General features: G+C 45.2%; 1 protein-coding gene across 9 annotated transcripts in view; it reads left to right on the forward strand.

The window, feature by feature from the left end:
- The window catches only part of CDC14B (cell division cycle 14B), an 85,029-nt gene extending 57,208 nt beyond the window's left edge, over positions 1-27,821 (forward strand). For 2 of the 9 annotated variants that reach the window (XM_036261092.1, XM_036261097.1), the window contains exons 7-14: positions 3,316-3,378; positions 6,507-6,594; positions 6,876-7,106; positions 9,978-10,116; positions 10,266-10,425; positions 11,637-11,734; positions 16,454-16,598; positions 26,717-27,821. In XM_036261092.1, the coding sequence (XP_036116985.1) occupies positions 3,316-3,378; positions 6,507-6,594; positions 6,876-7,106; positions 9,978-10,116; positions 10,266-10,425; positions 11,637-11,734; positions 16,454-16,568 (894 nt within the window). In that variant the 3' untranslated portion in view covers positions 16,569-16,598; positions 26,717-27,821. Of the gene's footprint in view, positions 1-3,315; positions 3,379-6,506; positions 6,595-6,875; positions 7,107-9,977; positions 10,117-10,265; positions 10,426-11,636; positions 11,735-14,833; positions 14,918-16,453; positions 16,599-21,616; positions 21,734-26,716 lie in introns of those variants that run through there. The other 7 variants (XM_036261090.1, XM_036261094.1, XM_036261091.1 and 4 more) reach the window with 6 other exon arrangements.

Raw genomic sequence — 27,821 nt, forward strand, 5'->3', positions numbered from 1 at the left:
GTGACTCGGGACCGTCCACCGTTGTGCTGGAGAACTGAGTACCGTCCAGGGAAGGCTAGTTCTCCTTCCCCAAAGATATCCCACGGCGCACGACGTCAGAGGTACCCATGCCCCACCGGCGTTAGAATGACCCCACACTGGAAGAAAGTTTGTCCCAAACCTGAGAGCTCTGTGTGAGCTGAAGAGCCACTCGGACAGCGGGGCCATCAGACGGGTCCTTTTGCTCTAAAGCCAGGCATGGTTTGAGTGTGTAGTGCCTTCAGAGAAGCACGGAATGGCAGTAGCTTACTGATTTCTCGGTTCTCTTTCATTGATGTATTTTCATAAAATACATAATAGGACTCCCACCGATCCTGTTTACGTTTTTATAACATACTAACTGTCCAACATTTTGTTTTTGTGTCTTCAAGCAGTCAGTTTCTAATTCAACAGAATTTGAATAGCCCATTGGTTTGTTGGTAGGTAGGTTTTACATAAAACTAAGTGGGTCACTACTGCTTTGTCAGAGCTATTTTAAATATGTTTTTGTTGGTTTTTTAGAGAGAGGAAGGGGAGAGAGAGAAAAAAAACATTAAGCCTGCAACAAGGGCTTGCTTTGACCGGGAATCGAACCAGGATCTCTCAGTCCATGGACAACGCTCGGTCCACTGAGCCACACCAGCTGGGCTGTGACGGCTATTGTAAAGTAACGCCTGTGTTTTATAACCAGGGCTCCTTGCTTTGTTTGACCCCAGGGGAGTCATTCCAAATGATGTGCTCCCCTGAGTTACGGGACACAGCAGACCCTGGTCATAACACTCACTCCCTTGGGTATATCTCTTGGATGTCAGGGCAGCACCAGAAACTAGAATTGTAAACCAGTAGCCCATGGATCAGTAAGCCTTTAACAGCATCTCAAGTTTTATGTGATTTGCATTTTCAGAGGCAAAAAGAACCCAAGTTTATTACCTCATATACTGAAACATGGTGGCTTTCTGAGAATTTTGACATAAATTTTATGGATGAAAGGGGGAGGACTAATTAGTATCCAAATTCAGAGATTAATTGGCATACCTTTTTTCCTGTATAGGCATTGAGTTACGGCCTTTAAGTCTTTGGGGTGTGAGGCCAGTGGCTGATGGGCGGAGCTGACAGGTGGTTGCCACCGGCTGGAGGCAGCTCCCCGGGCCTCAGTTTGGGCAGGTGATGGCTCCGTCAGGAGATGAGGGACAGCAGGTACCTCAGTCACAGTCCCTGTCAGATGGGTCCCAGGAAACTGCTGATGTTGGCAGGCATACTGTCCTGGCCCTAGGGCTCCCTTCTCTCAACTCCCACCACCTTTATTTTTATTTGTTTATTTTCTAAAATACATTTTTTAATGATTTAAAGAGAGAGGAAGGGAGAGAGAACAAAACATGGATCGGGCCTCTCGTATGCACCCCGGCCAGGGATGGAACCCGCAACCTGGGTATGTGACCTGACTGGGAACTGAACCAGAGACCTTTGGGTGCATGGGACCCCCTCAGCCAACTGAGCCACACAGGCCAGGATCTTTTAATCCTCACTGGAGGATATTTTTCCACTGATTTTAGAGATAGAGTGGGAGGGAGGGAGAGAAGGAAAGAGGAAGAGAAAGATAGAAACACCGATTGGTTGCCTACTGAATGACCCCAATGGGCCAGGGATCAAACCTGAAACCTAGGTACGTGCCCTTCACGGGGAATCGAACCCATGACTCTTTGGTTTGAGGGCTAACACTCCTACTGCTGAGCCAAACCAGCCAGGGCACAGGCCACCTTTAATAAAAAAAGGAACAGAAAAACTTTGAGGGCCTGGGAAATGGTCTACTATAACAGTGTATAGCTGTTTCTATTGTTAATTCTTGGCTTAGTTGTTTTTTTTGTTTGTTTGTTTTTTTCACCAGATCTAATTAGGAACCAGGGGTCAACGATTGATCTTTTTACAGTATATTTAATTTTATTGAAGAGTCAACAGCTATTGATCGTCAATTTAAACATTTGTTTGCATCTGATTTAGAATATTGCATACCTGGCCCTGGCCAGTTTGGCTCAGCGGTTAGAGCGTCGGCCTGCGGTCCAGAGAGCCCCGGGTTCGGTTCCCGCTAAGGGCACTTACCTCGGTTGCAGTTTGCCCCCAACCCTGGTTGGTCGTGCAGGTGGCAACCACTCGATGTGTCCCTTTTATGTCGATGTTTCTCTTTCTCTTTCTCTCCCTCCCACTCTATCTGAACCAAAAATGGAAAAATGTCCTCAGGTAAGGATAAAAAAAATAAATAATAAAAAAGAATATTGCATCCCTGAAACGTATAAATATAATTATGTCTTCATTTTAGTGCATCTTCTAATAGGATCTTCTTATGAAATTCAATGGAGAATGGAACATTCCTAGAAACTGCATTTTATTATATCACCCTGTTAGGAACATCTCTAGTCAAAATATCATGACATGTATTGAGTATTTTGAATTTAAGGAAATAAAATTTATTATGGATTTAGTGGAATTAGAATTTCAGTAACTACAGTTCATAAAATGAGGACTTTTTGCTTGGTTATTGTGACCTTCATATTTTTCATTTATATTTCAGTACTTTAAATTTTGAAAACTAGATTTATAAAGTCACCCCTTCTCAGCCTTCTTTTTTGCTGTTTTCCATTTTTTAAAATTAAATGTATTGGGGTGACATTGTTTATAGAATTACCTTGTTGAGCAAGAATTCTAACTTATATACCGTCTGGCTCCGAGAATACGTCTCTAATACCACCGGCTCATCCTTGTCTCAGAACAGAGATCCTCGCTTATTCAGAGCAGAAAACTCACGTACTTTTTTCCCTCAAAATTTTGAATTTTAGTGTTGATCTCTGGGCTACCTTTAGTAGAGGGAACATTAATCTCTTACCCCAAGAAGAATTTGAAAGTGAAAATATTCATGAAGTGTAATGGGATTTGTTTGGGGGTAAACTGACTTTTCTTTCCTCTATTATTTATTTAGGGGCCATTGAGTTTGTGCATTGTGTTTCAAGCCTGAGGGGGTATTGATCTAATAAGGGGATTACTGTGAAGTCTTGATTATTTAGCTTTGCATGGATAGGATGATTGTGAAGGAAAATAAAACCTCAAATCTTATTAGAATAAATATTGTTATAACCAGTTTTCCAGATAATAGAGGGCTTTAAAAGGCATCCACCTCTTTTGAAAACTATTCACTGGAACATAATCTAAATATAATAATACTTTTTGGGGTGGGGGTTGCCTCCTGATATTTGGGAATTGTTTCATTTGCATTTTTGTTCTTAAAAGCTTTCCTTTGGATTTTAGGCAATGCAGTTTGGCTTCTTTAATTTCAACTCATTCAACCTTGATGAATATGAATACTATGAAGTAAGTTTTCAAGGCTATTGTATTTAATTATTTTATTCATGCTTTGCTTACAGAAGTATTATTGTTTTAAAAAATATTGAACAATTTAGTTGTGTGAAGTGTAAAACGGTCTAGCTCAACCCTCTTGCTGCAGTCCCAGGTCCTGGTGGGATTTCCGCACTGGGCGCGTCCGTCCAGAGCGATTGGTGTGCTGCTGTGCATTTCTCGTTAATGTTCAATTTAAACTTTTTATATTGATGACTTTCGTACAGTGCTTGAATGAGATTGTATTTGTAACACCCTTCGCACAGTATGAGATGAATGGTCATATTCCATCTAATTAACCTCTGGAAATGTTTTTGTCACAACCATTTGTACGAAGGCAGGCCACTTCGGGTCGCAAATTACAGAAAGTAAACACATATGACTTCCATGAAAAAGGGAAGATTTGTTGACTTACGTAAGTCAGAAGGCCAGGAGCAAGTGTGCCATCACACGTGACCAGATTCTCCCCAGAAACTGAACCGAACGAAGCTTGCTGTGTCCCCAGGCTTGCCTTTAGTTGTGATAAATATTGCCACTCGCAGCTTTGATTTGCCTGTCGGCCAAACTGACCAGAAAAGGGCATCCGTGGCTCCCGCAGACGACCCACAAAGTCCTCTCCGTGGCCTGGCTTAGATCGTTGTCCCTCGCCCTCAGCCAGGCATGCTCCTAGCAAAGGGAGGTGGGTGTAGAATACTCTGGTCATTTCAGGAGCCAGAGTGCTGTCCCAGCCCTATCAAGCCACACAGACCAAAAAAAAGAAGAGAACCCAGGCAGACAAAACCACAGATGTCCTTGTTTTATTCTTATTATTGATATTTTAGGGAGAGAGAGAGAGAAATATCGATGTGAGCGAGGTACATAGATCGGCTGCCTCCTGCACTCCCGCACTGGGGATGGAGCCCACAGCCCAGGCAAGTGCCCTGACCAGGAATCGGACCGGGACCTCTCAGTCTGTGGGACGATAGTCCACCCAGCCACACCATCCGGGTGAATACTTTGTTTTTTTTTTTAAAGAAAAATAATTTGATTCTACTTTTTATTTCACCCTCCAAATAGATAATGCATAATGTGCTTATGCTAAATGTCTTTTTCAGCCAAGAATGCTTGTGGAGTCTTTTTATCTTACTGTAGTTATCTTGAGCACGTTTTCATTAATAATGCGGTGGTTTCTCAGACAGCATTTTATGCAGCAATATCTTGAATCTTCACATAACTATTCTTTCACAGTTAATTTCTACTATTTTAAACTCTTAGGCATAACTGAACTATTTAACGTACAGCATGTATTTACTTACCATTATTACACTATTGACTGCAGTTTCATTATTAACCCCGTTTTTTGGTGCTTGCCCTTATAAAGTTAAATACTGAAAATAAAATATACTTTATTTTTTATGTAAACAGAACTTACTAAAAACACCATCTGCTGTTCCTTCGGGGCAGGCCAGGGATGCCTGTGTGTTACTGAGGGGCACTGTGGGCACCCACTGGCTTCCCTCTCAGCAGTGCAGAAAATCCCCTTGGCAGGGAGTAGCGGGGGCACCCACACGCAGTGTCCACTTTCAGTGAAATTGCGTTAGACCCAGAGAGCTGTTTAGGTAGCTACGGAAACAGGTAGCTCACAGACTGGGTTGTGTTTAGTCTCCACAGTGTGTTTAGAAATTTTGGGTGTTTATTGATTCCATGATACATTTTATAATCGCCTGCGATTCAGTGAAATTGAACTGCAGGTTTCTGGTTAAAAACTTCAGATTTCTAGTTTTACTTGAAATCAGAACACCTGACCTGGCCGGTTTGGCTCAGCGGTCAGAGCATCGGTCTGAGGACCGAAGAGTCGTAGGTTCAATTTCGGTCAAGGGTACATACTTGGGTTGCCCTGAGTTGCAGTTCAGTCTCTGGCTCTGGTCAGGTCATGCGGGAGCCAACCAACCTCCCCCCACCCCCACCTCACATTCACACTCTGCCTGAAGATGAATGGAAAAACATCCTCGGTGAGGATTTAAAAAAAGAAAAGAAAATCAGAACACCTGGCAACACTTGTGCTCATTTCCATTTCCAACTTTTAGCATGGACCTTGGGCCCGCCTGTTCTCCAGGGCCGGGGACAAACTGCAACCGAAGTACGTGCCCTTAGCGGGAACCGAACCCGGGTCTCTCCGGACCGCAGGCCGACACTCTAACCGCTGAGCCAAACCGGCCAGGGCTCGCCTGTTCTTACTAATTGAGTAAATTGGTTTTGGTTACCTGCCTGGCCTGTAGATGTTCAAGCAACTCTTGGTTTATTCCTTTACTTGTTCTTAGGTACACATACACCCCCATTTGCATAGGTAATTGATCTTATTTCTATCATTAGTTCTCTTCTTCATTATCAGTGTCTCCTACTTCCTGCCCAAGGCTTTGTGTAACCATTTCTATTGTTGTTAAATTTGAACTATATTTATTTTATAGTAATTATGGTAATTTAACCCAAAGGACTTAACCGGAAGCAAAGTGTTCTAAATTTCAGGATTTTTTCCTAGAGACCTGTGATTTTAGTATACTTATAATTTCAAATTTCCTGGTGGTTTAGTGAAAAATTTTCAGTGATCTTCTCATTAAATAGCTTGCAAAATGGTAGAAAGATGTCTCTCTACAAATAAAAAGTAAATATGGAGAAGCCAGGAGCCTAAACAGATTTTTTCTCTCTGCTCAGTGAGTCATGATTGCTCATATTGGAAGTTAGTCATTCAGGAAAAGGGAAGGTGTCCAGATCCCTTGTAATGGAATATTTTACTTTTATTAATTAGCAGAAGCTATAAGAGAATTTACTGGGATAAAATAACCAAAGTACTTAGGTATGTTTTGGATAGCAGCACTCAGCTCTGTTTTCCAGAGTCTGACTACCCCAGCAAAGAAACACTTTTCAGAAAAAGTGATTAGAATAAATCAGCTAACTTCCCTGGGAATCTTCATAGCGGGCTAAATCGCCGTTTCTTGCCTCTTGGTCATTTATGAAAAGCTTTTGTGCTAACGTATGTGGATTTGAAGTTCCGGAGACACTCAGTATTGAGAAAGGGTGTGGAGAGAAGATGAAGTCTAAAAGTGAATTGTGCTTTCCCTTTGCAGAAAGCAGAAAATGGAGATTTAAATTGGATAATACCAGACCGATTCATTGCCTTCTGTGGACCTCATTCCAGAACCAGACTTGAAAGCGGTATGCAAAAATATGGGGCCAGGCTAGTTGTTATTCAGAGTATCCATCCCGTGTCCTAAGAGTTCAACTAAGCTTGATATTCTTAATTATTTAAGTGTACTCAATCATTTCAGCACATTTTTCTGCCTGGATTTTAACTTCTATCATTTATTTTTTTACAGTTGTAATCAAATTGGAGTTCAATCTCCAATCTAGACACTGTTTCCACACAAGTACGGGTGAAATTGTTATCCATCGTTTTCTTTCTGCATTTTACAACATTTGGTCATTTCTTTATGTAGGTTACTACCAACATTCCCCTGAGGCTTACATCGCCTATTTTAAGACTCACAACGTCACGACCATTATTCGTCTGAATAAGAAGATGTATAATGCCAAACAGTTTACGAATGCTGGTTTCGACCACTATGACCTGTTCTTCGCGGACGGCAGCACGCCCACTGACGCGATCGTGAAAGAATTCCTGGGTATTTGTGAGAGTGCGGAGGGCGTCATCGCAGTGCATTGCAAAGGTGGGCCCCGGGCCCGTAAGGAGGGAGGGCGGGTACGTGCCTGCTCACTGGCCTTTCGATTCTGTGCCAGGGCCCCGGGGCCGCTTTTGCTCCTACAGAGCCACTTATTTATCTATTGTAAGTTGCTTTTTTTCTTAAAACCACTTTATTGTGGTGTCATTGACATAAAAAATTTCTACATAGAAAGAAAAGAAACCCTAATTTCATGTGAGCCCTGGCCGGTTTGGCTCAGCACTTAGAGCATCAGCCTGCGGTGCCGAGAGACCCGGGTTCGGTTCCCGCTGAGGGCACGTATCTCGGTGGCAGTTTGTCCCCGGCCCTGGTTGGGTCGTGCGTGTGGCAGCCACTTGATGTGTCCCTTTCACATCGATGTTTCTCTCTCTCTCTCTTCCTTTTTCTCCCTCCCACTCTGTCTGTACAAAAAATGGAAAAGTGTCCTCGGGTGAGGATAAAAAAAAAATTAGTAATAAAAAAATAAAACCCTGATTTCATGTGAAAAGTATAGTAAATTAAATTGTATTCCTAGTTAGCCCTACGAAGGATTATCACATTGAAATGTATCCATCGAGTATCTCTTCGGTGCCTACCGTTTGTCAGCGAGCAGAGCAGACCTCAGAGCTTGTCTTTGTGGAGTAAATATAAACAGATCGCTGTGCGTATAGCCACTAGAACAGTGCCTGGCACTTAGTACATATTTGTTGAATGAATGAATGCCTAATAATATATGAATGTACTAGGATTTATTTAACTTTTCTCCTCTTGTTACGTAGTTGATTCTGAAGACAAGGAATATATTTTTGTTAAGAAAAAAATCCAACATTAAAAAAAACCCCAGCAAATCTGGGAAATAGCCAAACTCTAATCTCCAGAGTTACCACGTTATGACATTTGAATGTTCAGCTTTCACCAAAAAAAAAAAAAAAAAAAAATCACAAGGTATACAAAGAAACAGGAAAGTATAACTCATTCAAAGAGGAAAAAAAGTGATTCAGCAGAAGCTGTCCCTGAGAAAAACCAGATGGTGGGTTTACTAGATAAAGCCATTAAAACAGCTGCTCTGTTGATCTCTGTCACCCTCTGGGTCACGTTTCCATTGTCTGGAAGGATGAGACAGGTCTGTAGCCAGACACTCCTCGCCCAGGCCTCGCGCCCAGAAACCTGAGCGCCCCCCTGTATTTGTCCTGTGGCTGTCCCTTTTCAGTCCAGACGGTCCATGTCTGCTGGTGATATCCCATCGCTGTTTCTGGCTTCTGGTGATTGAATCCATGGGTAATGTCATCATGGAATTGTTTGTTCAACCACACCCTTGGTGTTGTCCTCAGAATATGCTTTTCACTTTTTGCAACGTGGATATGCCTAGAATTTTGTAAATGTTTAGTTTCTGGTTCCTTTTTGATTGAAAAGTTCTTCTGTTTATCTCTCTCCTCTCACATTTTACTGTATCAGTAAGGGGATCCCAGGCTACACCTTCACCACTTTGCTTGCAGATGCTTTTTGCTAAATACCCAACGCAGCCTGGCCAGTTTGGCTCAGCAGTTAGAGCATTGGCCCGCGGACCAGCGAGTCTCGGGTTCGGTTCCCACGAAGGGCACGTACCTCAGTTGCAGTTTATCCCCAGCCCCAGTTGGGGTCATGTGGGTGGCAGCTAGTTGACGTGTCTCTCTCGCACCGATATCTCTCTTTTTCTCCCTCTCTCCTTCTCACTCTATCTGAAGATAAATGCAGAAATGTCCTCGGGTGAGGATAATAAATAAATAAATACCCAAGGCAGTCTTACGAGTTTTGCTCTCCACAAAGCACAAGAATGCACTTCAGCCAGTTTTTTTTGTCACTCTCTAATAAGGGTTGCCTTTCTTCTAGTTTCTGGTAATCTGTCTCCATTTCCCCCTGGGTGTGCCCCAGAGTCAGTGCAAGGGTCCATGATCCTGCTGACCGTGCTTCAAGGCGGTCTCGGTCTTTTCTCACGTGAGCCTTCCGGCTCTTGCGGCCTTTCCAATCCCAATTCCAAACCACCTCCGCGCTTTTACGTGTCGTTGCAGTCATGGCACCACAGTCTGTACTCCTGAGGGTTTTCCAGAGAAACAACCGTCAGGGTGTGTGTTATACATAGAAGGGGGGTTACGACAAAGAATGGGCTCGACACACAGGAGGGCTGGCAAGGACAGAATCTGCAGTGTGGGCTGCAGGCTGGAGACCCCGAAGAGCCAGCGGTGCCGTGACACCAGGAGGCAGACTGCTGGACAGTCCTCTCTAGCTTGGGGCGGCCGGTCTTGTTCTGCTCACACCTTCAACTGATTGGATGAGGCCCACCCACGTGTAGCTTACTCAGAAGTCCACTATGCTTACCCAAGTACACCTGCCAGGTTGACACACACAACTACCACCACAGGAGGTAATGGTAATGTAGGTGAGAGGAAAGGAGGACAGCAGGAATAGTTTTTTTAAAATTCCTGTGAAAATGAGTACGAAAGTATAGTAGAAAAACTGTTGAATGAGGGGGAATGTTTTGCAAGATTTTAAGCCTGTGTTTTGGGAAACATGATTTTACCATTAGCAGAAAACCCAGGGTAGAAACACTGCCCTTACTGAGAAGTGTCACTTCGAAAGTGATTTCGTTCTTGGCTATGCCTGCAATCATCTGGGGATTATAGCAATCTCTGTGTCCTGGCTGCATTGCATACCAGTTGAATCGGCATGCTGGAGACGAGTCTCAGTGTGTTTTAAACCCCTCCAGGTGACAGCGTGGCCTCAAACTTGGGAACCACTGTGGAGGGAAGCAGAATCATGGAGGCCTTTTGAAAAAGTCCTACCCACCCAACAAAATTCTGGAGTACGCAAGACCGGGTCTCATTGGTCTGTTTCTTTTCCCAGCTGGCCTGGGACGAACAGGTACTCTGATCGCCTGCTACATCATGAAGCATTACAGGATGACAGCGGCCGAGACCATCGCCTGGATCCGGATCTGTAGACCTGGCTCAGTGATCGGGCCTCAGCAGCAGTTTTTGTTGATGTAAGTACATGGAGAACTTTGGTCTGGAAAATTATCGGAAGCAGATGTTTCTTAGTCCCCAGAAAGGACAGGTAGTCTAGTAGGAGAACATTGTTTGTTTGTATCTTTATTGCAAAGTGTATTTTGATAATATTTAAATACTCTAACAGGAAACAGTCAAGCCTCTGGTTAGAAGGAGACTATTTCCGGCAAAAGTTAAGTTGTCAGGAGAATGGAAAACACAGAGCAGCTGTCTCGGAACTCCTCTTGGCTGTGGATGACTTTTCAATCCATGGGGTCAAGAATCAGGACAAGCACGAACCTGAACTGGTAACCAAACCATCCCCGTTACTCTGTTGTCGTTGCTTTAAATGCTGTTGAGAACCTTTCAGGGCATGGAGGAAGCTGTTGGTAAAAGTAATAAAGCACATTTTGAGGGATTATTGTCACACATTTTTTTATACTTAATAGCCCTCTCTAGGAACTTTATACTCAAAATAGTCAGAACCAGCCCTGGCCGGTTTGGCTCAGCGGTTAGAGCATCGGCCTGCGGTCCAGAGAGATCCGGGTTCGGTTCCCGCTAAGGGCATGTACCTCGGTTGCAGTTTGTCCCCGGCCCTGGTTGGTCGTGCGGGTGGCAGCCACTCGATGTGTCCCTTTCACGTCGATGTTTCTCTCTCTCTCTCTCTCTCTTCCTCTCTCTCCCTCCCACTCTATCTGTGCAAAAAATGGAAAAAAATGTCCTCAGGTGAGGATAAAAAAAAAAAAAAAAATGTCAGAACCAGGTCATGTGTTCATTACACCGAAGTTCTGTCTTACTCACTGGACACTGGTGGGGAAGGTATGTGAAGGAGCTCCTTATATGGACCCAATGACACCCCCTTCCCGACACCTTTTCATGACAGGTGACAGGGCACCCGTTGTTTTCAAATGGAGAACTTTAGAGAACCAAGAGTTTAGGGATAGCTGTCCTGAATAAAGTGGTGGTAAATAGATGGTGGAACTCAAAAAAGAATGTTTTCAGTATCGGAAACCCATTATGCCTCTTCACTGTCCATATGTTTCATAGCAAGAGTGCTATTGGCTTCTGTGTCTGTGCCAGTGAACGTTTGGTTGTCTTGAAATGTGACCCATAGCTTTATTTTGTTTTGTTTTTGTTTTTATTTTTACTTTTTCTCCCCTTTATTGATTTGAGAGAGAGAGGAAGGGAGAGAAAGATAGAAACATCAATGAGAGAGAACATCAGTTGGCCGCCTCCTGCATGCCCCCCACTGTGGGATTGGTCCCACAACCTGGGCATGTGCCCCGACTGAGAATTGAACCAGCGACCTCTTGGTGCAGGGGTCAACACCCAACCACGGAGCCACACCAGCCCGACCATAGCTTTATTTTGAAAGCTGCCAAACGCTTTAGAGTTTAGCTGAAAGTTGAAGAGTGTGTGTGTGTGTGTGTGTGTTCCACGGATGAATGCAGCCACTATGCTTTGCTACGTGCACAAGTGCGACTGAGATCGTGAGCTCAGCGTGTCTTTACTTGTGCAGTACAGCGATGACGACGAAGTCAACAGAGTGACCCAAGGAGATAGACTGCGGGCCCTGAAAAGCAGAAGACAATCAAAAACCAACACTGTTCCCCTCACGTGAGTGTGGTCTCCTTTGTGGGTTTGATGTTATTTATGTGTATGAGGTCCTGTGTGAGCATTTCGTCCCGTTTGTTTTCTCCATAGCTGCATGTCCATTATTCCACTTTGAAATGATTACGAAGTTATTTTGTTTTTTGATTTCTTTTTATTGATTTTAGAGAGAGGAAGGGAGAAGGAGAGAGATAGAAACATCGATGAGAGAGAACATCGATTGGCTGCCTCCTGCACACCCCACTGGAGATTGGACCCACAACCTAGGTATGTGCCCTGACCAGGAATCGAACTGGTGACCTTTGGGTGCATGGGTTGATGCTCAACCACTGAACCACACCGGCCGGGCAATAACAAAGTTAATTTTAAGTCGTGGGAAACTCCAGGCTATTCTTTATCTCCATTGTTGATCCCAACCAGCCTGGATATAAGAAAGCAGTGTGTTCGGAGAGCTTTTTCTCCGGGTGCAGTCTCTGTGAGACACCTCCCAGGCAGGGCACCAGATGTAATCACAGAACAGATCTGTCCATAATTATTAAAAGTGGTGAATTTCTTTTGATTTACTACTATATTACAGGTCATTTCTTTTAATATGCTGGAATTTAATCAGTGCGGACATGATCGTTTAATGTCATTATATTACTTTAGGGCAACAATAGATTAAACTGTATTTTTGTATTAATTTTTTTACTTGGGGAATTATCTTCAAGTTCCAGAACAAGGTGTAGCATGGCTTTGGAAGTTTTGTAGTCAGTGTGTGTTTGTCCACTTCTTACTGTGTAAGTGCTGGTTTCGATTCCGTCTCATAGAACATCCAGTATGGTTTAAAAAGAAAAAATGTATAATCAAAAACTTGGCCATCATTATTTTTTTCTAGGATATTTTTTTAAAAATCCTCAACAGAGGATATGTTTTTCATTCTAGAGAGAGAAGAAGAAGGGGGAAGAGAGAGAGAGGGAGAGAGACAGAGACAGACAGAGACATAGATTGGTTGCCTCCAGTATGTGCCCTAATCAGAAATTGAACCCATGACCTTTTGGTGTACAGGATGATGCTCCAACCAACTGAGCCATCCATCCAGGGCTCTCGGTTATTCTTCCACCTGTGACATTGAATTTCTTCCTCCCAGAAACCTCCCTTAGTCTTATGGACACCAGATTTCCTGTCCCCTCCCCCCTTTTTGTAATGGAGATAGGTCATTTATTCAGTAATATGGTAAGAAACTGAGACATCATAAATGTTCATGGCAGAGAAGAGCAAACCTTATTTTAACTAACAGGGGTTCTTCTTCACTGGTATCTCCTCATGATCTGAAGTTCTAAAATAGAACTGCCCATCCTGCACATGTTGCTGGAGGCCTCAGCCTTGGGCGGCTCTGCAAAGACACAGAGGGAGGAGCCGCGTTCCCAGCACAGCCACGTGCAGGAGGCCTCAGCCTTGGGAGGCTCTGCAAAGACGCAGAGGGAGGAGCCGCGTTCCCAGCACAGCCACGTGCAGGAGGCCTCAGCCTTGGGAGGCTCTGCAAAGACGCAGAGGGAGGAGCCGCGTTCCCAGCACAGCCACGTGCAGGAGGCCGCAGCTCAGCACTTAGCTGTGCCGCGGTGCCTCCATCAGCGAGGACGCTGTGAGACCGCTGCTTTGTGTAGCGCTCCCAAGTGCCCTTTGTTTTTCATTTCATTAACAGTCTTTACTTAAAGCCTTAATGGTTATTTTTATTTAGAAACGTTATTCTAAATAAAATGATTATGATTATTCAGAAGCCAGTTTTAGACACGGCGGAGGAACTAGGCAGTGCTCCCGGCGGAGCCTCCAGCCTCAGTGCGCCCGGGGCCGCCACGGCCGGGGTCTGCGGCGCGGCTGCGGCTTCGCGGCCTGGGGTCGCCGATGCTGCTGGTCCAGGCCCACACTTCGAAAGCCCCAGAAAGGGGGGATTACTGTGGTTGCTTTTCATCGTGCCCAGATTTCTTGTTTTGTTTTTTAAGAATCTGCAACATCCGTTTATTTCCCAGCTGCGTATTGCCTTCCGTTCAGAAGTCAAGCTGGGGGTCTGGGGCGGCAGTTCTGCTTGTCAGAGGTCTGCTTCCTAGGGCTTAGGGGGAGCTTCCTCGTCACCGAGCCTGCAGCCTTGCTTTCGAGAGTTCAGATGGCTCGATGCTGCTCTCGGGAGCAGTGGAGGCTGTCAGCATTTCTCTCGTAGCTGGTAGGTTTGCGGTAATATAGAAGACAACGAATGAAGACAAAGTCTAAATATGTAGGAACCCAGAAGGGGGCACTATGTAGATGCCCTTACTCTCACCTCGGGGTTGGGGGTTCCAGGGGTGAACGCTGAATGTGCTCAGTGATGGTTGAACACAGTAACTGGCGAGGGAATGGGCAGAGTGGTTGTCGAGAGCCCAGCCTCAGTGCTCCCGCTGTTTGGTTATGTAGTTACTCCCCCCGACCCACAGGGAATAAAGGACCCCGGCCCTGTGCGCTGGAGGACTCTTGGTGTCAACTAAAACCAAGTAAAACGTAAAAGTTAAAAATGTTATTAAAAAATAACGCACTCAGGATCTTCTCTAATTGTAATAGAAGAACCCCAAAACGGTCCCCCTTTTCGTACACACAGTGGACAAATTTTTGGGCCACACTTTGGAAGGAAAAGGCAGCGGGCTGAAGTTCTTCAGGCCCTGGGAGTCTCAGGTTCATCTCAGCCCATTTCCCCTCCTGCTGGCCAACATTTTGCCTGTCCCCTCCTCTGCTTTTTGAAACCCTTTTTACTGTTAAAATCATCTTTTTCCTCTTATTTGTAGCCCTTTGGGCCCTAGAAAAGGAAGTCAGTTGGAGATTTCTGTCCCTCCCAAGTGTTTGCTGTTATTTTAGAAATAAAAGTCCCCTGAGAGTGTTTTCAGCGGCAGCTTAGATTGAGAAATCTAAATTCAGTTTCTGCCTCCCGGTTTTGACTCATCTGTCACCGCTAGTGAGTCATTTTTCTCTGCCCTTGGTACTTAGATTCGAATGAGTTATGGTACATAAAATACCACTCCAGTGATCGGTTTCTATTTTATAGTCTACATCTGGGGAGAGTTAAAGTCGCTAGAAATTGTAAAACAGTCATTTTCTCAGAAAGCCTGTCTGATCCTGCCTACCGTGAAGACAGTAAGGCATGTAGCGCCAGGACCTGGAGGGGATCGTCGGGAGCGACGGCAAGTATGTGACTGTCTGCGCTAGTAGGCTTGTTAGATTTGATAACTTCCTCTGTGCGGCTTATCTTTCTGCATACTGATCATTTCTGCCAGGTTTGTTGTGGTTAAATGAACTGCTTCACGAAGAGTGGAATTGTGCCTGACACGGGACCCCCCTAACAGTACAGTGTTGGTGGGTGTGTTTTTCATCATTGGAAAATAATTCATAGGCCTTGAGCTTTACTAGTGGAACAAATAAAAACATAATGCAGACACCTGGCCATTCAGAACATTCTGCCTTTAAGATAACTGTTAAATCAGTAACTGCACATGAAAACGGGATTGATAGAGAGTTTTGTAGTGTTCCAAGGTCCTTTGTTACATTCGGTGGAAATACTAAGCCCCTGTAATCTTAACATACAGTAGATTTGATTTTTTTTTTTTTTTTTTTTTTTTTTTTTGATGGCAGGAGTAAACGAGAGAGCGCAGATTAGATTTGATCTCACGCCCACAGGATGCCTGTGCCTGGCACTAGTGTTCGGTGACAGAGATGACAAGGACATTGATAATGAGCCAAATCAGTCATTTCTGACTTGATCAGCCCCATAGTTTGCACAAAGCAAATACTCAGTGGAGTATCTGGTCACAGATGTGTCCGGGTGACCTTTTGGAACTGTAGGAGTCGGAAGGAGTTGTCACCTTCCCAGGTGTGAGGAGGTTCCTTTCTCACTGCTAGAAGCGAGGCCCGGGGATTGGGGCACCAGGCGGAAATCCTGGTCGTTTGCATGAGGGGAACAACGAAGGAGATATATCTAGTACAGAACGCCCTCGAATAATGTCATTTTGTTAGCACACTGACGAGATGCTGTAGGAAGTCACCTTTTGTTCATATCAGTCTATGGTAAAATTGGTTTCATCATATGTGGTTTTGCATAAAGTCGCAGAACCATCAATGATGTTAAGTGAGGACTTACTGTATTAATACAGAAGGGACATTTGCTTCATTTTGCGATGTCTGGGGTTGCCTATACTTTTGTAATCCTTGTGCTCAGTATATGCAATCTGCCTGAACTCCTGGATGTACAGATTATAGCTCCCGGGGAATGAGATCAGTTCTGCCGGGCCGTGTCTGATGGTGCCTCCTAGGAGACTGGTTGTTAGTTATCAGTCCAGGGCCTTTTTTTGTTCAGTTGGCTTTGCCTCCTTTTCCCCTCTGGTTTGGTTTAGTTTCCTGTGTGTGCCTATCATGCTTTTTGAAGAATTTCAACCCAACCCTATAACAACAACTTTTATTTCTGTGCATACAATTAACATGGGGGCAGTTATCGACTAGAGATCGTGTCTACTCTGTTGTTACCAGGTATCAAATCAGTTTAATACTGAAGACAGGTGTTTTTTGTTTTTTTTTTCCCCAACAAAAAATGACAAAACTCCATCCTTGTTTCCCACCCCTTTGCATCATCACAGGGTGTCTAAAATTTACACATGGCTGTACTCATTTATTTTATTTATTTTGGCCTCCCGGTTTGAACATCTGTTCTTTCCCTTCACCCTTTTTCAGATGTTCCCTAGCTGTGCTGACCTCTGCACTGTGTAGTGTTGTCATCTGGTGGATTGTTTGTGACTACATTCTTCCCATCCTGCTATTCTGTCTCGATGGTTTAAGAACACAGTAGCCATCGGACCCTTTGGCAAATAGCTGCTGTGTAAGTGTCTCATCCATTTCTCTACCAGCTCACGCTGCTGTGCCCTCTGTTCCTCGTGGCGCATGCTTTTCTCGCTTCGCAGTTCTCCTAGCTTTATCGACTCGCCTTTTTTCAAAAGTTCTCTTTCTAAAACTGCTCAGGTCATGGGGTGGTGGCGGGGAGGGAGGCCCTTCCCTGTTCTTTCCATACAAGGGATATTAACAGTGCACTTTGTTTTTAAGTTGTTCTTAACTCTTAACAGATTTTTTTGAAATAGCAATTTAAAAAGACACTGAACTAGCTTCTTTTCCCTATCAGAACTAATTAATTAGTGTGGGATACTTTGGGGTGCTTTTCTTTCAGTCACTTGTCCCTACAACTTTCCTCTCGTTTTCTAGAGTAAACACCTTTAGTGGGTCCTTTCCCATCCAGCAGCTGTCATTTCACACTGGTTTCCTGCTGTCGGCACAGGTGTGGCTTTGTGGCCGGGTCTCAGAGCGGGGCGTCCTGGTCGCCTCGCTTCTGCCGGACACGCAGCCTGCTCCCAGCGGGCGGCTGCGCCCTGGTCAGGCTCTGTCTTGAGTCTGCAGAATTTTCTCCTCTGCCTCATTTTACTTCCTCCCCCTTACAGTGAAGAACAGTTTTCAAAACTTGATGTTAAGCACAAGTAGGGAAGCAGAGAAGACTGCAGTCTTTGTCTGTGGTAGTGTTTCTGCATGACCGGCCTCCTACTTGCTTCTTTCGCAACAGTAACCAAAATGCCTTTATTAGCTTAATGCAGACAGAAATTCGTATTGTCTTGATACCGTTCATCCTCGAATGAAGACTTAACGGTGAAGGGACATCCTTCCTGCATGAGAACGTGGCAAGAAGCTCACCTGGGGAAGATCACCGAGTCCAGACCGAGCAGGACGGGGTGTGCGGGTGACCGCTCCCCGCTCATGTCCAGGCTGCACTCCTTTTCCTCTGAAAATGTTTCTTTAGCTCATATTTCAAGAATTTCTCTTCTTGTTCCAACTTGGACTTGGGAGTTACTAAGAAATGCAGAAGTTCCTGCTAGGACCTCCTCCAAAGTGAAATTCCACGGCAGCAACCCCGGCGCTTCGTGGTTTCGCTGCGTGTCTTCAGGTGGCTAGAAAAGACCGCGAAACCCAGCAGGCTTCATGCTTTTCGAAATTAAGGAAAAGCTGCTGGACATCTTTCTATTTGTGACATTTTCTTCAATATCTTATTAAATACAAACTTATCGCATAGGCTGATATGCTGTACTTCTGGTACAGATTATCCTTTTAGGTGCTTTTCCCCTTTATTTCTCTTAATGAGCTTAGATTTCCAGATATTCTGACGGAAGGGTATCACGTACTGTATAGATTTATTCTTCTCAGACGGTCTCTTCTCGCTGAGTTCTGCCTAGGTGGAGGCGTTGCTAATAGTCTTTCGGTGCCTTGTGATTTTATTATTTTTCCCAGGGTAAGTGTTAAATGGGCTCCATGAGGCTCTTTTCTTTTTACTGTTCTATGTAAGGTGTAACCCTTTTCTGTCATTACTAACATTTGCCGTGGCATTAGACCCAGAGCAGAGGATTCAGTTAGCCTGATCAATTAATTTGGGATTTGTAGAAACAGGCGCTTTCCACAGGAACAACGATGCGAACAGGTACACTCCCTCGCAGTCGTCTGTGAGGCCATTGCTCCTGGGCACCTGAGCGGGCGTTTGCCTGCTGGTCTGACGGGCTGAGAGGTGGCTGTGCCTGGAGCCCTGGAGCCCAGGGACGCTTGATTGCTGCGTCGCTCTCAGTGGGACAGACACGCCTGGAGTTGCAGGGCCCCAGGCCCATCACTTTGAAAGCTCCTTTGGGACGAGTGGTCTTCCGCCGTGTGAGTGGTGCTTTGTTGCACTGATGTTTTCTTTTCTGGGACTGAATGTTTATGTTCAAAGCATGCTGCGGCCTGATAGGCGAGAGACCACGTCTCGCCGTTTTTGCTCCGCTGTATTCCTCAACTTGCAGATGTCGTGTCCCCGCTCGGGGAGTGCTGGGGCCGCAAGGCACTGCGGGGAAGAAAGTGAGCTGCAGTGTGGGGAAGGGGTAAGAATGGGATGGGAACTCTGCCAGGGAAAGATGGGAATGGGGAGGAGAACATCGTACACTGAGGACGCCTCTGCAGAGCACGGGACTGGCCTGGTGTGCGAGATGGAGATGGTGTCCCCCGTTTACCTGTGGCGGGTTGCCAGCGTAGCGCAGCTTAGCAGGTGTTCCTTGTAGGCTATCACAGGTAATACCTAAGGGTAGTTGCTGGGTTTTTCCCCACGTTATTGATGCATAACCTACAGATGTAACAGCTCTCTGTTGTTAATGCCAATAACTGGAGACCTGAATCTTTATTAATGTGATTAATGCATTCCAAAGGCCTGTCACGCTCGGATTTCAAAGTTTCACATTAATTATTAGCTATTATTATTATTATATTCACATTGTTTACACTGATTTTATAGATACTTAAAAGAAAACATGCTTTCTGTCAGCCTAAAATTTGATCTAGCAGTACTTTCTTGTCTTCAGTAGTATTGAAACATTTCAGTATAATTAATTTAAGGAATCAGATCTTAAATTTCCTAAGCAGGCAATGTGTTGGCTCTTGTTTTTCCTTATATTAATGATTTTGCAATGTGGTGTTTGTCCATACTTTTGGCCATAAGTGGCCTCCTTTGCAAAGTAGCTGTGGCATTTCAAACAAAAGCCAACAGGAGCCTCATTTTCTCCATTTGTGTGAATGCAGATGAAACCTGGCGGCTTAGCCCTGGCCAGTTTGGCTCAGCGGTTAGAGCGTCGGCCTGCGGTCTGGAGAGACCCGGGTTCGGTTTCCGCTAAGGGCACGTACTTCGGTTGCAGTTTGTCCCCGGCCCTGGTTGGTCGTGTGGGTGGCAGCCACTCGATGTGTCCCTTCACATCGATGTTTCTCTCTCTCTCTCTCCCTTCCTCTCTCTCCCTCCCACTCTATCTGTACAAAAAATGGAAAAATGTCCTCGGGTGAGGATAAAAAAAAAAAAAAAAAGAAACCTGGCGGCTTTGGGGCAGCACTGAGCCGGGGCTTGGAGAAGGCAGGGGGAGCGTCCTTGGCTGGTCATTGTTGTTGCTTTGTTTTTCTTTATGAAAAATCTAGATTCAGAATCTCCATTAAAATAGCTCCAGTAAATATCTCCCCCTCCTTTATGTAATCAGAAAGAATTTTAAAATAAACCCTTGTTTTCAGGTAGAATTCATGTGCCAGGGCAGTTGGTGTCTGTGTTTACACAACTCTGTCTGCATATACTTTTTCTGCTAGAATATTCACTGTGTAGGAGGATGAAACTTGATGAGAAATCCTGAGTCCAGTACCACCAGCTCATTTACCTAGGATCAGCTTCCCCTCCCCGAGATGGGGGTCCTGTTTCCTAGGGCCCCTACAGGAGTAGCAACCCGCCTTCAGCCCGCCCCCCTCAGCCCCAGACAGCTTGACCACCACTGGCCCCCAGACTTCTGCTCTGGTACAATACAACCCATTGTTTTTAGTGATGGGAAATAAGCATTTTACTAAATGTTGAATATTTAGTGCTTTGGGTAATACTCAGACTGTAGGAATTTACTAATCTAATTGATACTACGTTGTAAGGACCTAGCTTTGGTTATTGACTAACATGGTGGTAATGCAGGCATAGGAGGTAGGACTACTGGTTTATTGGAGTGGTTTGTTTGTTTGTTTGTTTGTTTCTTTGTTTCTTTTTTTAAGAGAGAGTAGAAGGGGGGGAGGGAGGGCGAGAAACATCAATGTGAGAGAGAGACATCGATTGGTTGCATCCCACACGACCCGACTGAGACTAGGGATCGAACCTACAACCCAGGTGTGTGCCCTTGACTGCAGTCGAACTCGAGACCCTTTGGTCCACAGGTCAACTGAGCCACACCAGCCGGGGCGCTTCTTTTTGCTCTTAGGAGCTGGGTTCAAGCCAGTTGTTATCCAAATGCTTGCATATGAGAGGAGAAAGCTTTTTGAAGTGATGTTTTCTCCTACAGAGAAATAAAAGATGGGTGTATAAATGTGGGTTGCATACATTTTAGCATTTTAGTCTCTTGAAGTAAAGAATTGTGTATAAAATATTTTTGTGTTTTCCCTGTGATAAATGAGTGAGGAATTTAAAAACACCCATAGGCTTACCCTCATAGAGTTCTTTCTGATTCATGAATTTGCCCCCAGTATAATTGATTCCCATAGGCATCACTTCCTTGAGGTTTTTAGGGTTTAATTAAATCAAGTTTCACAAAATTTAAGCAGTTTTACTCTTTTTTGTTTTGTTTTGTTTTGTTTAAGAGGAGAGAGAAAGATAGAAACATCGATATGTGAGATATATCAATTGGCTTCCTCCCACAACCTGGGCGCGTGCCCTGACCGGGAATTGAACCAGGACCTCTCAGTCTATGGGATGGCACTCAGTCCACCGAGCCACACTGGCTGGGCTAAGCAGTTTCACTTTCTCGTTAATGGCACTTGGTGATTTAGTAAGCAGTTATAATCCAGACAAAACTCAAATTTTTCTTGAATGTGTTTGAAAATTTGAAGTGTTATATAAAACTGGTATTGATGGGGGGTTTATTGCCCCTGCTCTTAGCTCTGAGGAGTGGATATTGTATAGACACTTATACACATTCTTTAGAATTGGGGAGATTAAATGATTCCTTGTTTTCATGACTGGAATTTTGAGCATCTACTTTTACCTTGGGGCACTTGTTTTACTGATTGGTTTCTTTGGTGTGGGAATTGTTAAAAAAAAAAACACCAGGTCATTCATTGTCCAAAAGCACAGTACTCTCATTAACTTTGGAACTAACCTTCACAGGGAAATGAGATGCCTCGTTTCAAAAGACCTCGATGCAAAAGTGCGTTTATGGGAAATCCTATCCGTTCTCCATCAAATAATTTGCACCCAAGTGCAGAATGCCTTCTTGTGTCAAGTATTTGAAAATTGTTTCAGTGATATCATGTTATTTTTTCCGATGTTCTCAGAGTAATTCTCCACCCCAGTGTTCAGAGCTGCGAGGCGTCTGGGCCCGGCGTTTCTGGGAGTGCAGGCAGTTCTAAAAGAACCACCAGATCTGCTTCAAGAAAAGGCAGTTTTAAAAGGTGAGAAAAGAATCCTACTCTTCTGGAAAGTTCCCAGCGCTGTTTGTCCAGTTTGCTCTCCTGGAGATAGGGAAGAGCAGGGTCCCTGTGATGGGAAATGAGCCGAGTGTGTTTGCTCTGTTCCTCCTCTAAGGCGATCTGGGCCGTTCCAGTGCTGGCTTTTGTTTCGTTTTGTTTCTCAAAGATGATTCTCAACACTGGAAATGTGGTCCCTGGTTTATAACGTGGGGAAACTGAGAACATATATAAGTTCTTAATTAGAACTTCCAAAGCTCTCTGTCAGGACTCGGAGGAAATCTTTCTGTGTATCAGGTACAGCGAAGTTGTTGGAGAGTTCACTGCACATACGTGTGCGGGTGGAGACATGCGAACTTGAGTGAGTTTTCGATCCTTTCTTCCCCGCAGACTCTTCTCTGGGCCCCAGTCCACGCCCAGGGGCTCATTCTTGCACGTTGAGCCCTGAATCTTTTATTTCCTTCGTTAATAAAGGCAGAACATGGACGTGATCTATGACCACATCTGTCGCTCACTGTTGTCTTTGGAGGTTAGTCATGAACTGAAGGCAGGCATTTTATTTTTAATGTGTTCTAAAAACAGATCCCTTTTGGGGAAGAGCAGATAAGCCACATCCTGTGGTCTCAGGAGTGGAAGGCAGGCACCTTCTCCACTGCTGTGTGTCTGCCTGGAGGTGGCAGCCCGGGGTCCTGCCACACGAGTCCCTTCCGCACGCGGGGCCTGGCTTCCACCAGACGCCCTGCACAGATTTCCCTGCTGCTGTTTGGTTCTTCTGCCCCCGTGTCTTTGGGGTGTGGGCCCGAGGTGCGCGTCCTCGGCCTGAGCGAGCCTGGCGTGGCCCACAGCAGCCCGTGGCCCGAGGACTAGAGGGCAACGGGTGTTTGGCTGTTTTAAGAATTCATTCAGTTCTGCTGTTTTTCATCTTTGCTGATTCCTTTGTGCAATTTGCCTGCATACTTATACCCTCGTGACAGTGTGGTCGTGCCCCAGGACGAGTATTTGAGAACTGGGCACTGAGGCATGATTTTAGGATTTAAAATTTTTTATTAGAAAAGGTATCAAATGTTCATACTAATTCCACTTGAGAAGAATATTAGAGAAATACCAAAAAACCAAAGACTTAGGTACATTATAACATAAAACCAGAATGTTATTTATAACAGTGAGAAAGAGGAAATGGTCTGAAGATTGATGGATTATACCAAATCTAGAATCATGTTTTTAAAGAAAATTTAATGATCTGGATAAACAGTCACGAAGCAATAAATGGAAAGAGCTATGCATCATTGTTACGAAGTATGACTCTAATGTTGTAAATGTACAGTATATTTTTATTATGTGTATATAAATGTATATATTTCCATATATGTATTTTGAAATAAGGTAAAGGAAAATATGCCATTAAATTAACAGTTTTTCTGGTTGGAAAGACAGTTGGGAATTTTTTTTCCCTCGTTTTCTTTTTTTCCCTCGTTTTCTTTTTTTCCCAACTTTTCTACAATGAATGAAGTGAAATGAGAGTATTTTAGCTTTGATAATTTTAGGTGAATTAAACTATTAAAAATTCAAGTAAGCCTGCTGTTGGTGATAGTTAGACATGTTTGAATGGACATAATCTTTCTGGGTCGCATTGCTCGGGCTTCATTACAGTCTAGTGTGTCTTACACATTTAATCTGCTTTCTACCTTTTTGGATTGTGCTCTTCAGGTTTCAGGGGAATAGAGCCCAGGAGCTGGGCAGGGTGTGCCCTGTCACAGGCTGTTCCCCTGAGGGTGTGGCCATGTGACAGTTTTTCCATCTAGGTCTTGTCTGGTGACCTAACTTGTGCTCTTCGGTAGAGGCGCCTCCTGTGCAGTGAGCATCTCCCCGAGGTCCCTGGGTCGGATGCTCTGAGGGTCTGAAGTCTAATGTCACAGTGGCCCAAAGGAGTTTGCAGGCATTGGGGATAGTTCCTTTCAGTTTTCTGAACTGGACTCTCAGAGCTTGGGAGAGGCAAGGAAGTGAGCCAGTGCGAGTCAGCTGGGTTTCGCGGTGTGTGCAGCGCCCCCGTGCGGGTCTCCTTTGCCTCCTTCAGGACTTTGGCCTTGTCATGTCGCCCGTGAGCCACCTGCGCCTCACCAGAAAGAAAGACACATGCATTATGCTCAGGTCCCACTCCCTGCTTCTCAGAAATGATGGGAGTTGAGGCAGCCAGGCTCCATAGCCCGAAACTTTTATACTGCTGAACAGTATCCGGTTTGGGTTGGAAGGTGATGAAGAAATTAACACATTTGTACGTAATCTGGTTTAGGAGAAAATAATATGAGATAAGATTATTCAGTAATTTTAAAGTACCGAATAGCACTCTTTTCTTAGACAACAGTAGAGAAGCACATAGCGCAGCCTCTCGGAGCTCGCCCCCCTGTCCGTGCCAGGCGCCAGGCCCAGTCCGCGTCCTTGCGCTGGCGACCCCTCCTCTTTGCAGGTTCACGTGCCTGCATGACGTCATCATCCTCATCGCCACTGTGCCGGGGAACTTGACCTTCATTTCCATGTTCTGCTCTGTTCTTAGAGGCTTCCGAGTGAAGACCTCACCCAAACCCCTTTCCACTGATACGACTCTCTTGATTTTTGACAGTTTCCTGAGAGGCTCTACAACTTGGGAGACTTTTTCCACAAACATGTTAAAAGATCGACTATTTGGCCCTAGCCAGTTTGGCTTAGAGGTTAGCGTGTTGGCCCACAGACTGAAGTGTCTCGGGTTTGGTACTCGGTCAAGGGCACGTACCCGGGTTGCAGGTTTGAGCCTCAGCCCTGATCAGGGTCGTGCAGGAGGCAACCAATCGATGTGTCTCTCACACATCGATATTTCTCCCTCTCCCTCCCTCACTTCCACTTAATCAAAAAATCCATGGAAAATATCCTCAGATGAGGATTAACAACAACAAAAAGAGCAGATATTTGACACTTGAAAAAATGTAAGTATTGTCATAAGCATTTGTCGGGAAAGAAACACCACCATGTTTGTCTCGTGGCAGATAATCATTCCCTCGTGTATCCACTGAATGTGGGCCACGTCTCATCCCGTCCCTGTGACGAGCTCTGCTCTGGCAGCCCGGCAGCGCAGGCCCCGGAGCCTGGTGGAGGCTGTTGTGCCGCCGACCCTCCATGTGGGGCTCAGCGGGACTGTCTCATCCCCTTCCCGAGCCGCACGAGGGTGATGCGCTCTGCACCTCCCACTTCTTGATAGAGCTAGGAACCCATTTTAATGTTTCTCTTTTTATAAATGCAGTGAAGAATTGGCCTGCTTTTCAGTGTCCTCGCATTAACTTTCTTAGCGTGAGTCTATTTTTTTTTATCCTCACCTGAGGATAGTTTTGCATTTATCTTCAGATAGAGCAGGAGGGAGAGAGAGAGGAAGAGAGAGACACACACATCGACTGGCTGCCACTCACACGACCCCAACCAGGGCTGGAGACAATCGCAACTGAGGTATGTGCCCTTAGTGGGAACCGAACTGGGACTTTCTGGTCCTCAGGCGATGCTCTAACCACTGAGCAATACTGGCCAAGGCTTAGCGTGAGTCTTGAGAGGGTCACCATCGTGCCTCCGATGGGGAACCCACCTCACGGATGTCGGTCAGTTTCCACTGGGTGCATGTTTCTGTCAGCTGTTGCTCTTTTCCTTTCTTTTTTAGAATAACTTCATCATTTTCTAAGAAAACTGTCATATACGAGAGAGTTTTTTTTATTCCAGGTTGCGTCGTTGGGGACCATGCTTTCTCCTCCACCTGCCAAACCTCCCTAATGCCCATTGCTTTGGGGGAATCATGTGCCTCATTTTTCGCATTGTGAGGGTTCTCTCCTTGGCCTCCGAGGCTCTTCGCCAGCCCTTCATTTGGGAGTAGCTACATTTAGGACTTCTTTTTTCTTGTGGCTTTTGGAGAAGTCTCCTTTGTGATTCTCACCATCATCATGCCTGTCGCTGCTTCTGTCCATTAACGTCTCTGATCTCAGTGACTTCCATCACCTGTGGGCTTAAATGTTTTGTTATTGCCACTGTCTCCAGAAGTCCATCCGTGTAGAAGGCGCAGAATGTTCTACCTAAACATTCTTTTAAAAAGATGTTGGTTACCTCCGATCTTTTAAAATATTAATCTCCCTTTGAAATTCCAGATATTTTCCCACTTGTGAACTGACCTGGACTTTTACACTCAATACTGTGTTGAAGTCTCTGAAACCTCCCCGATGGACTTAGATGAACGTCATCACCCCCGGGGAGGGGGGCACCTCCAGATGGTTTTTCTGACTCTTTTGTTTTGTTTTAGCTTTTCCCTGAAAGTTGCTCTTTAGTTGAAAGTGTAACATTATACATTGCGGAAGGAAACCAGGGAGGTAGCGTGAGGACCCATCAAGGGCAGCGATTTCTGAGCACACGAGGGTTCTTCTGGCGCCTTTGCCTGGCGCCCCCTGGCGGCTGCGCAGCGAGCCGGGAAGTGGGGGGCGAGGCGCGGGCCTGGCGCTCTGCTGAACTGGAAACTGCTCCGGGTGCCAGAGCTTTCGGTGACCAGTCCCGCTTTGGAAATAACACTTCTTCATCTTTTCGTTCTTTTCACTTTTCCCGCAGCCTGGTTCCGCAGAGGGAAGGAAGGAAAAGGAATGCTTTGCAGCAAATGCCCTTGCTGGCATTATGGTACTCGTTGCTCGCTGCTTCCGCCCCGCCCCCTTCTTGTTGGTGTTGGTTTTTATTTATTTATTTATTTATTTATTTTGCAGAACTGAACCTTTTTCTGCTCTGCCTCTCTCTCCTGTTTGTCTTTATGGTCGGCATTGTACTATCTGTTCCAAAGTATGTGTCATTAAAGAACTATACAAAGTGTCTACTTTTTAGCATGCCAGTATGTTTTATTATGCTGCCTGCCTTGTCTTTGATAACTATGTATGGGGCACTTGAAAACCTCCGTGGTAAAATCCTTCTTTTTTCCCGTAGTCCCTCCATTTCAAGGACTAACACAGTCTTGCGTTAAGTAGAAGCCTGTGACCAGAGCCGAGGAAGACTCTAGGAGCACAGCTGCCACAGGACTTTCACAGTGTGTTTGGAAACAAAACAAAGTTGCAAAGGCCTTAGCTTCCTACCTAAGAAGTCTGTTCAATGAAGACAGTGTCCACTGGAGTTGAAATAACGGCACGCGCTCGGGTGCAAGGCCGACTTGAGGACACGCCAGCTGTCCTCTTGTAGAAGCGTCTCAAGTTGAACGACAAAAAAGCTGTTGTAAATGTAGTCTCAGGTGTAAATACCAGAGCCCTCTGTCGTCAGGAGGGCTGACTGCCCCGTGGTGCATGTGTGTCCCTGTGATGGCAATCACGCTCGCTGCTGGCCTTCAGAGGAGTCGCGGGTCTGCTGGAGGTCCCTTACCTATTTATTTTCTGTTCGCCCGTGTCCAAATGTACAGAGCTGAAACGGGCGTGGCTGAGAGGGTACTTTCTGTAATCGGATACTGTTCGGTGTGACCGTCGTCACGCTGGTATGTGTAATGTTGTGTCGTAACGTTCACTATTAAGTCCCCAAGCTGCTTGTGTCCCACCAAAGAGTGCTTTATTGACAAGGCCCCGTGAAGGCCCGGGTGAAGACTTGCGTGTTGTGACCCAGCGGCCGTGAGAACGGTCACCGAAAACGTGCAAGAGCCCATCAGTAGTAGCTTCAGAGGACTCAGGAGGAGAGATGGCCCCGGAGGTGGAAGATTGTTGCAAGTTACTCCTTCAGGGGCTGAAGAATTCCAAGGCTGCCCGGGTATACGAATTAAGATCCTATTACCTTCTGTGCATGAACAAATAACACACTTTTGGTATTTTTCCTTGGAAACAGTGATCCCAAATAATGGTGGCTTTTTTTAAAAATCGCTGCTTTATTAGGGTCTTTCTCTGTAGCATTGTGGACATTTCTGTTATGTGATCAGCCCGAGGCCATTTGCACACCCTTTGGTTTCGGTGAGTTATCCGCATCTGGATTTCAGCTGTTTGTACATAAGACACTCACTGTTGCCTTCGGTTAGGGAACCAAGTCTTTGCAGAGTGCCTTCTCCCCGCCCCGCCCC

This window comes from Molossus molossus, unplaced genomic scaffold, assembly GCF_014108415.1.
Source record: "Molossus molossus isolate mMolMol1 unplaced genomic scaffold, mMolMol1.p scaffold_m16_p_14, whole genome shotgun sequence".
NCBI classification, from domain to species: domain Eukaryota; kingdom Metazoa; phylum Chordata; class Mammalia; order Chiroptera; family Molossidae; genus Molossus; species Molossus molossus.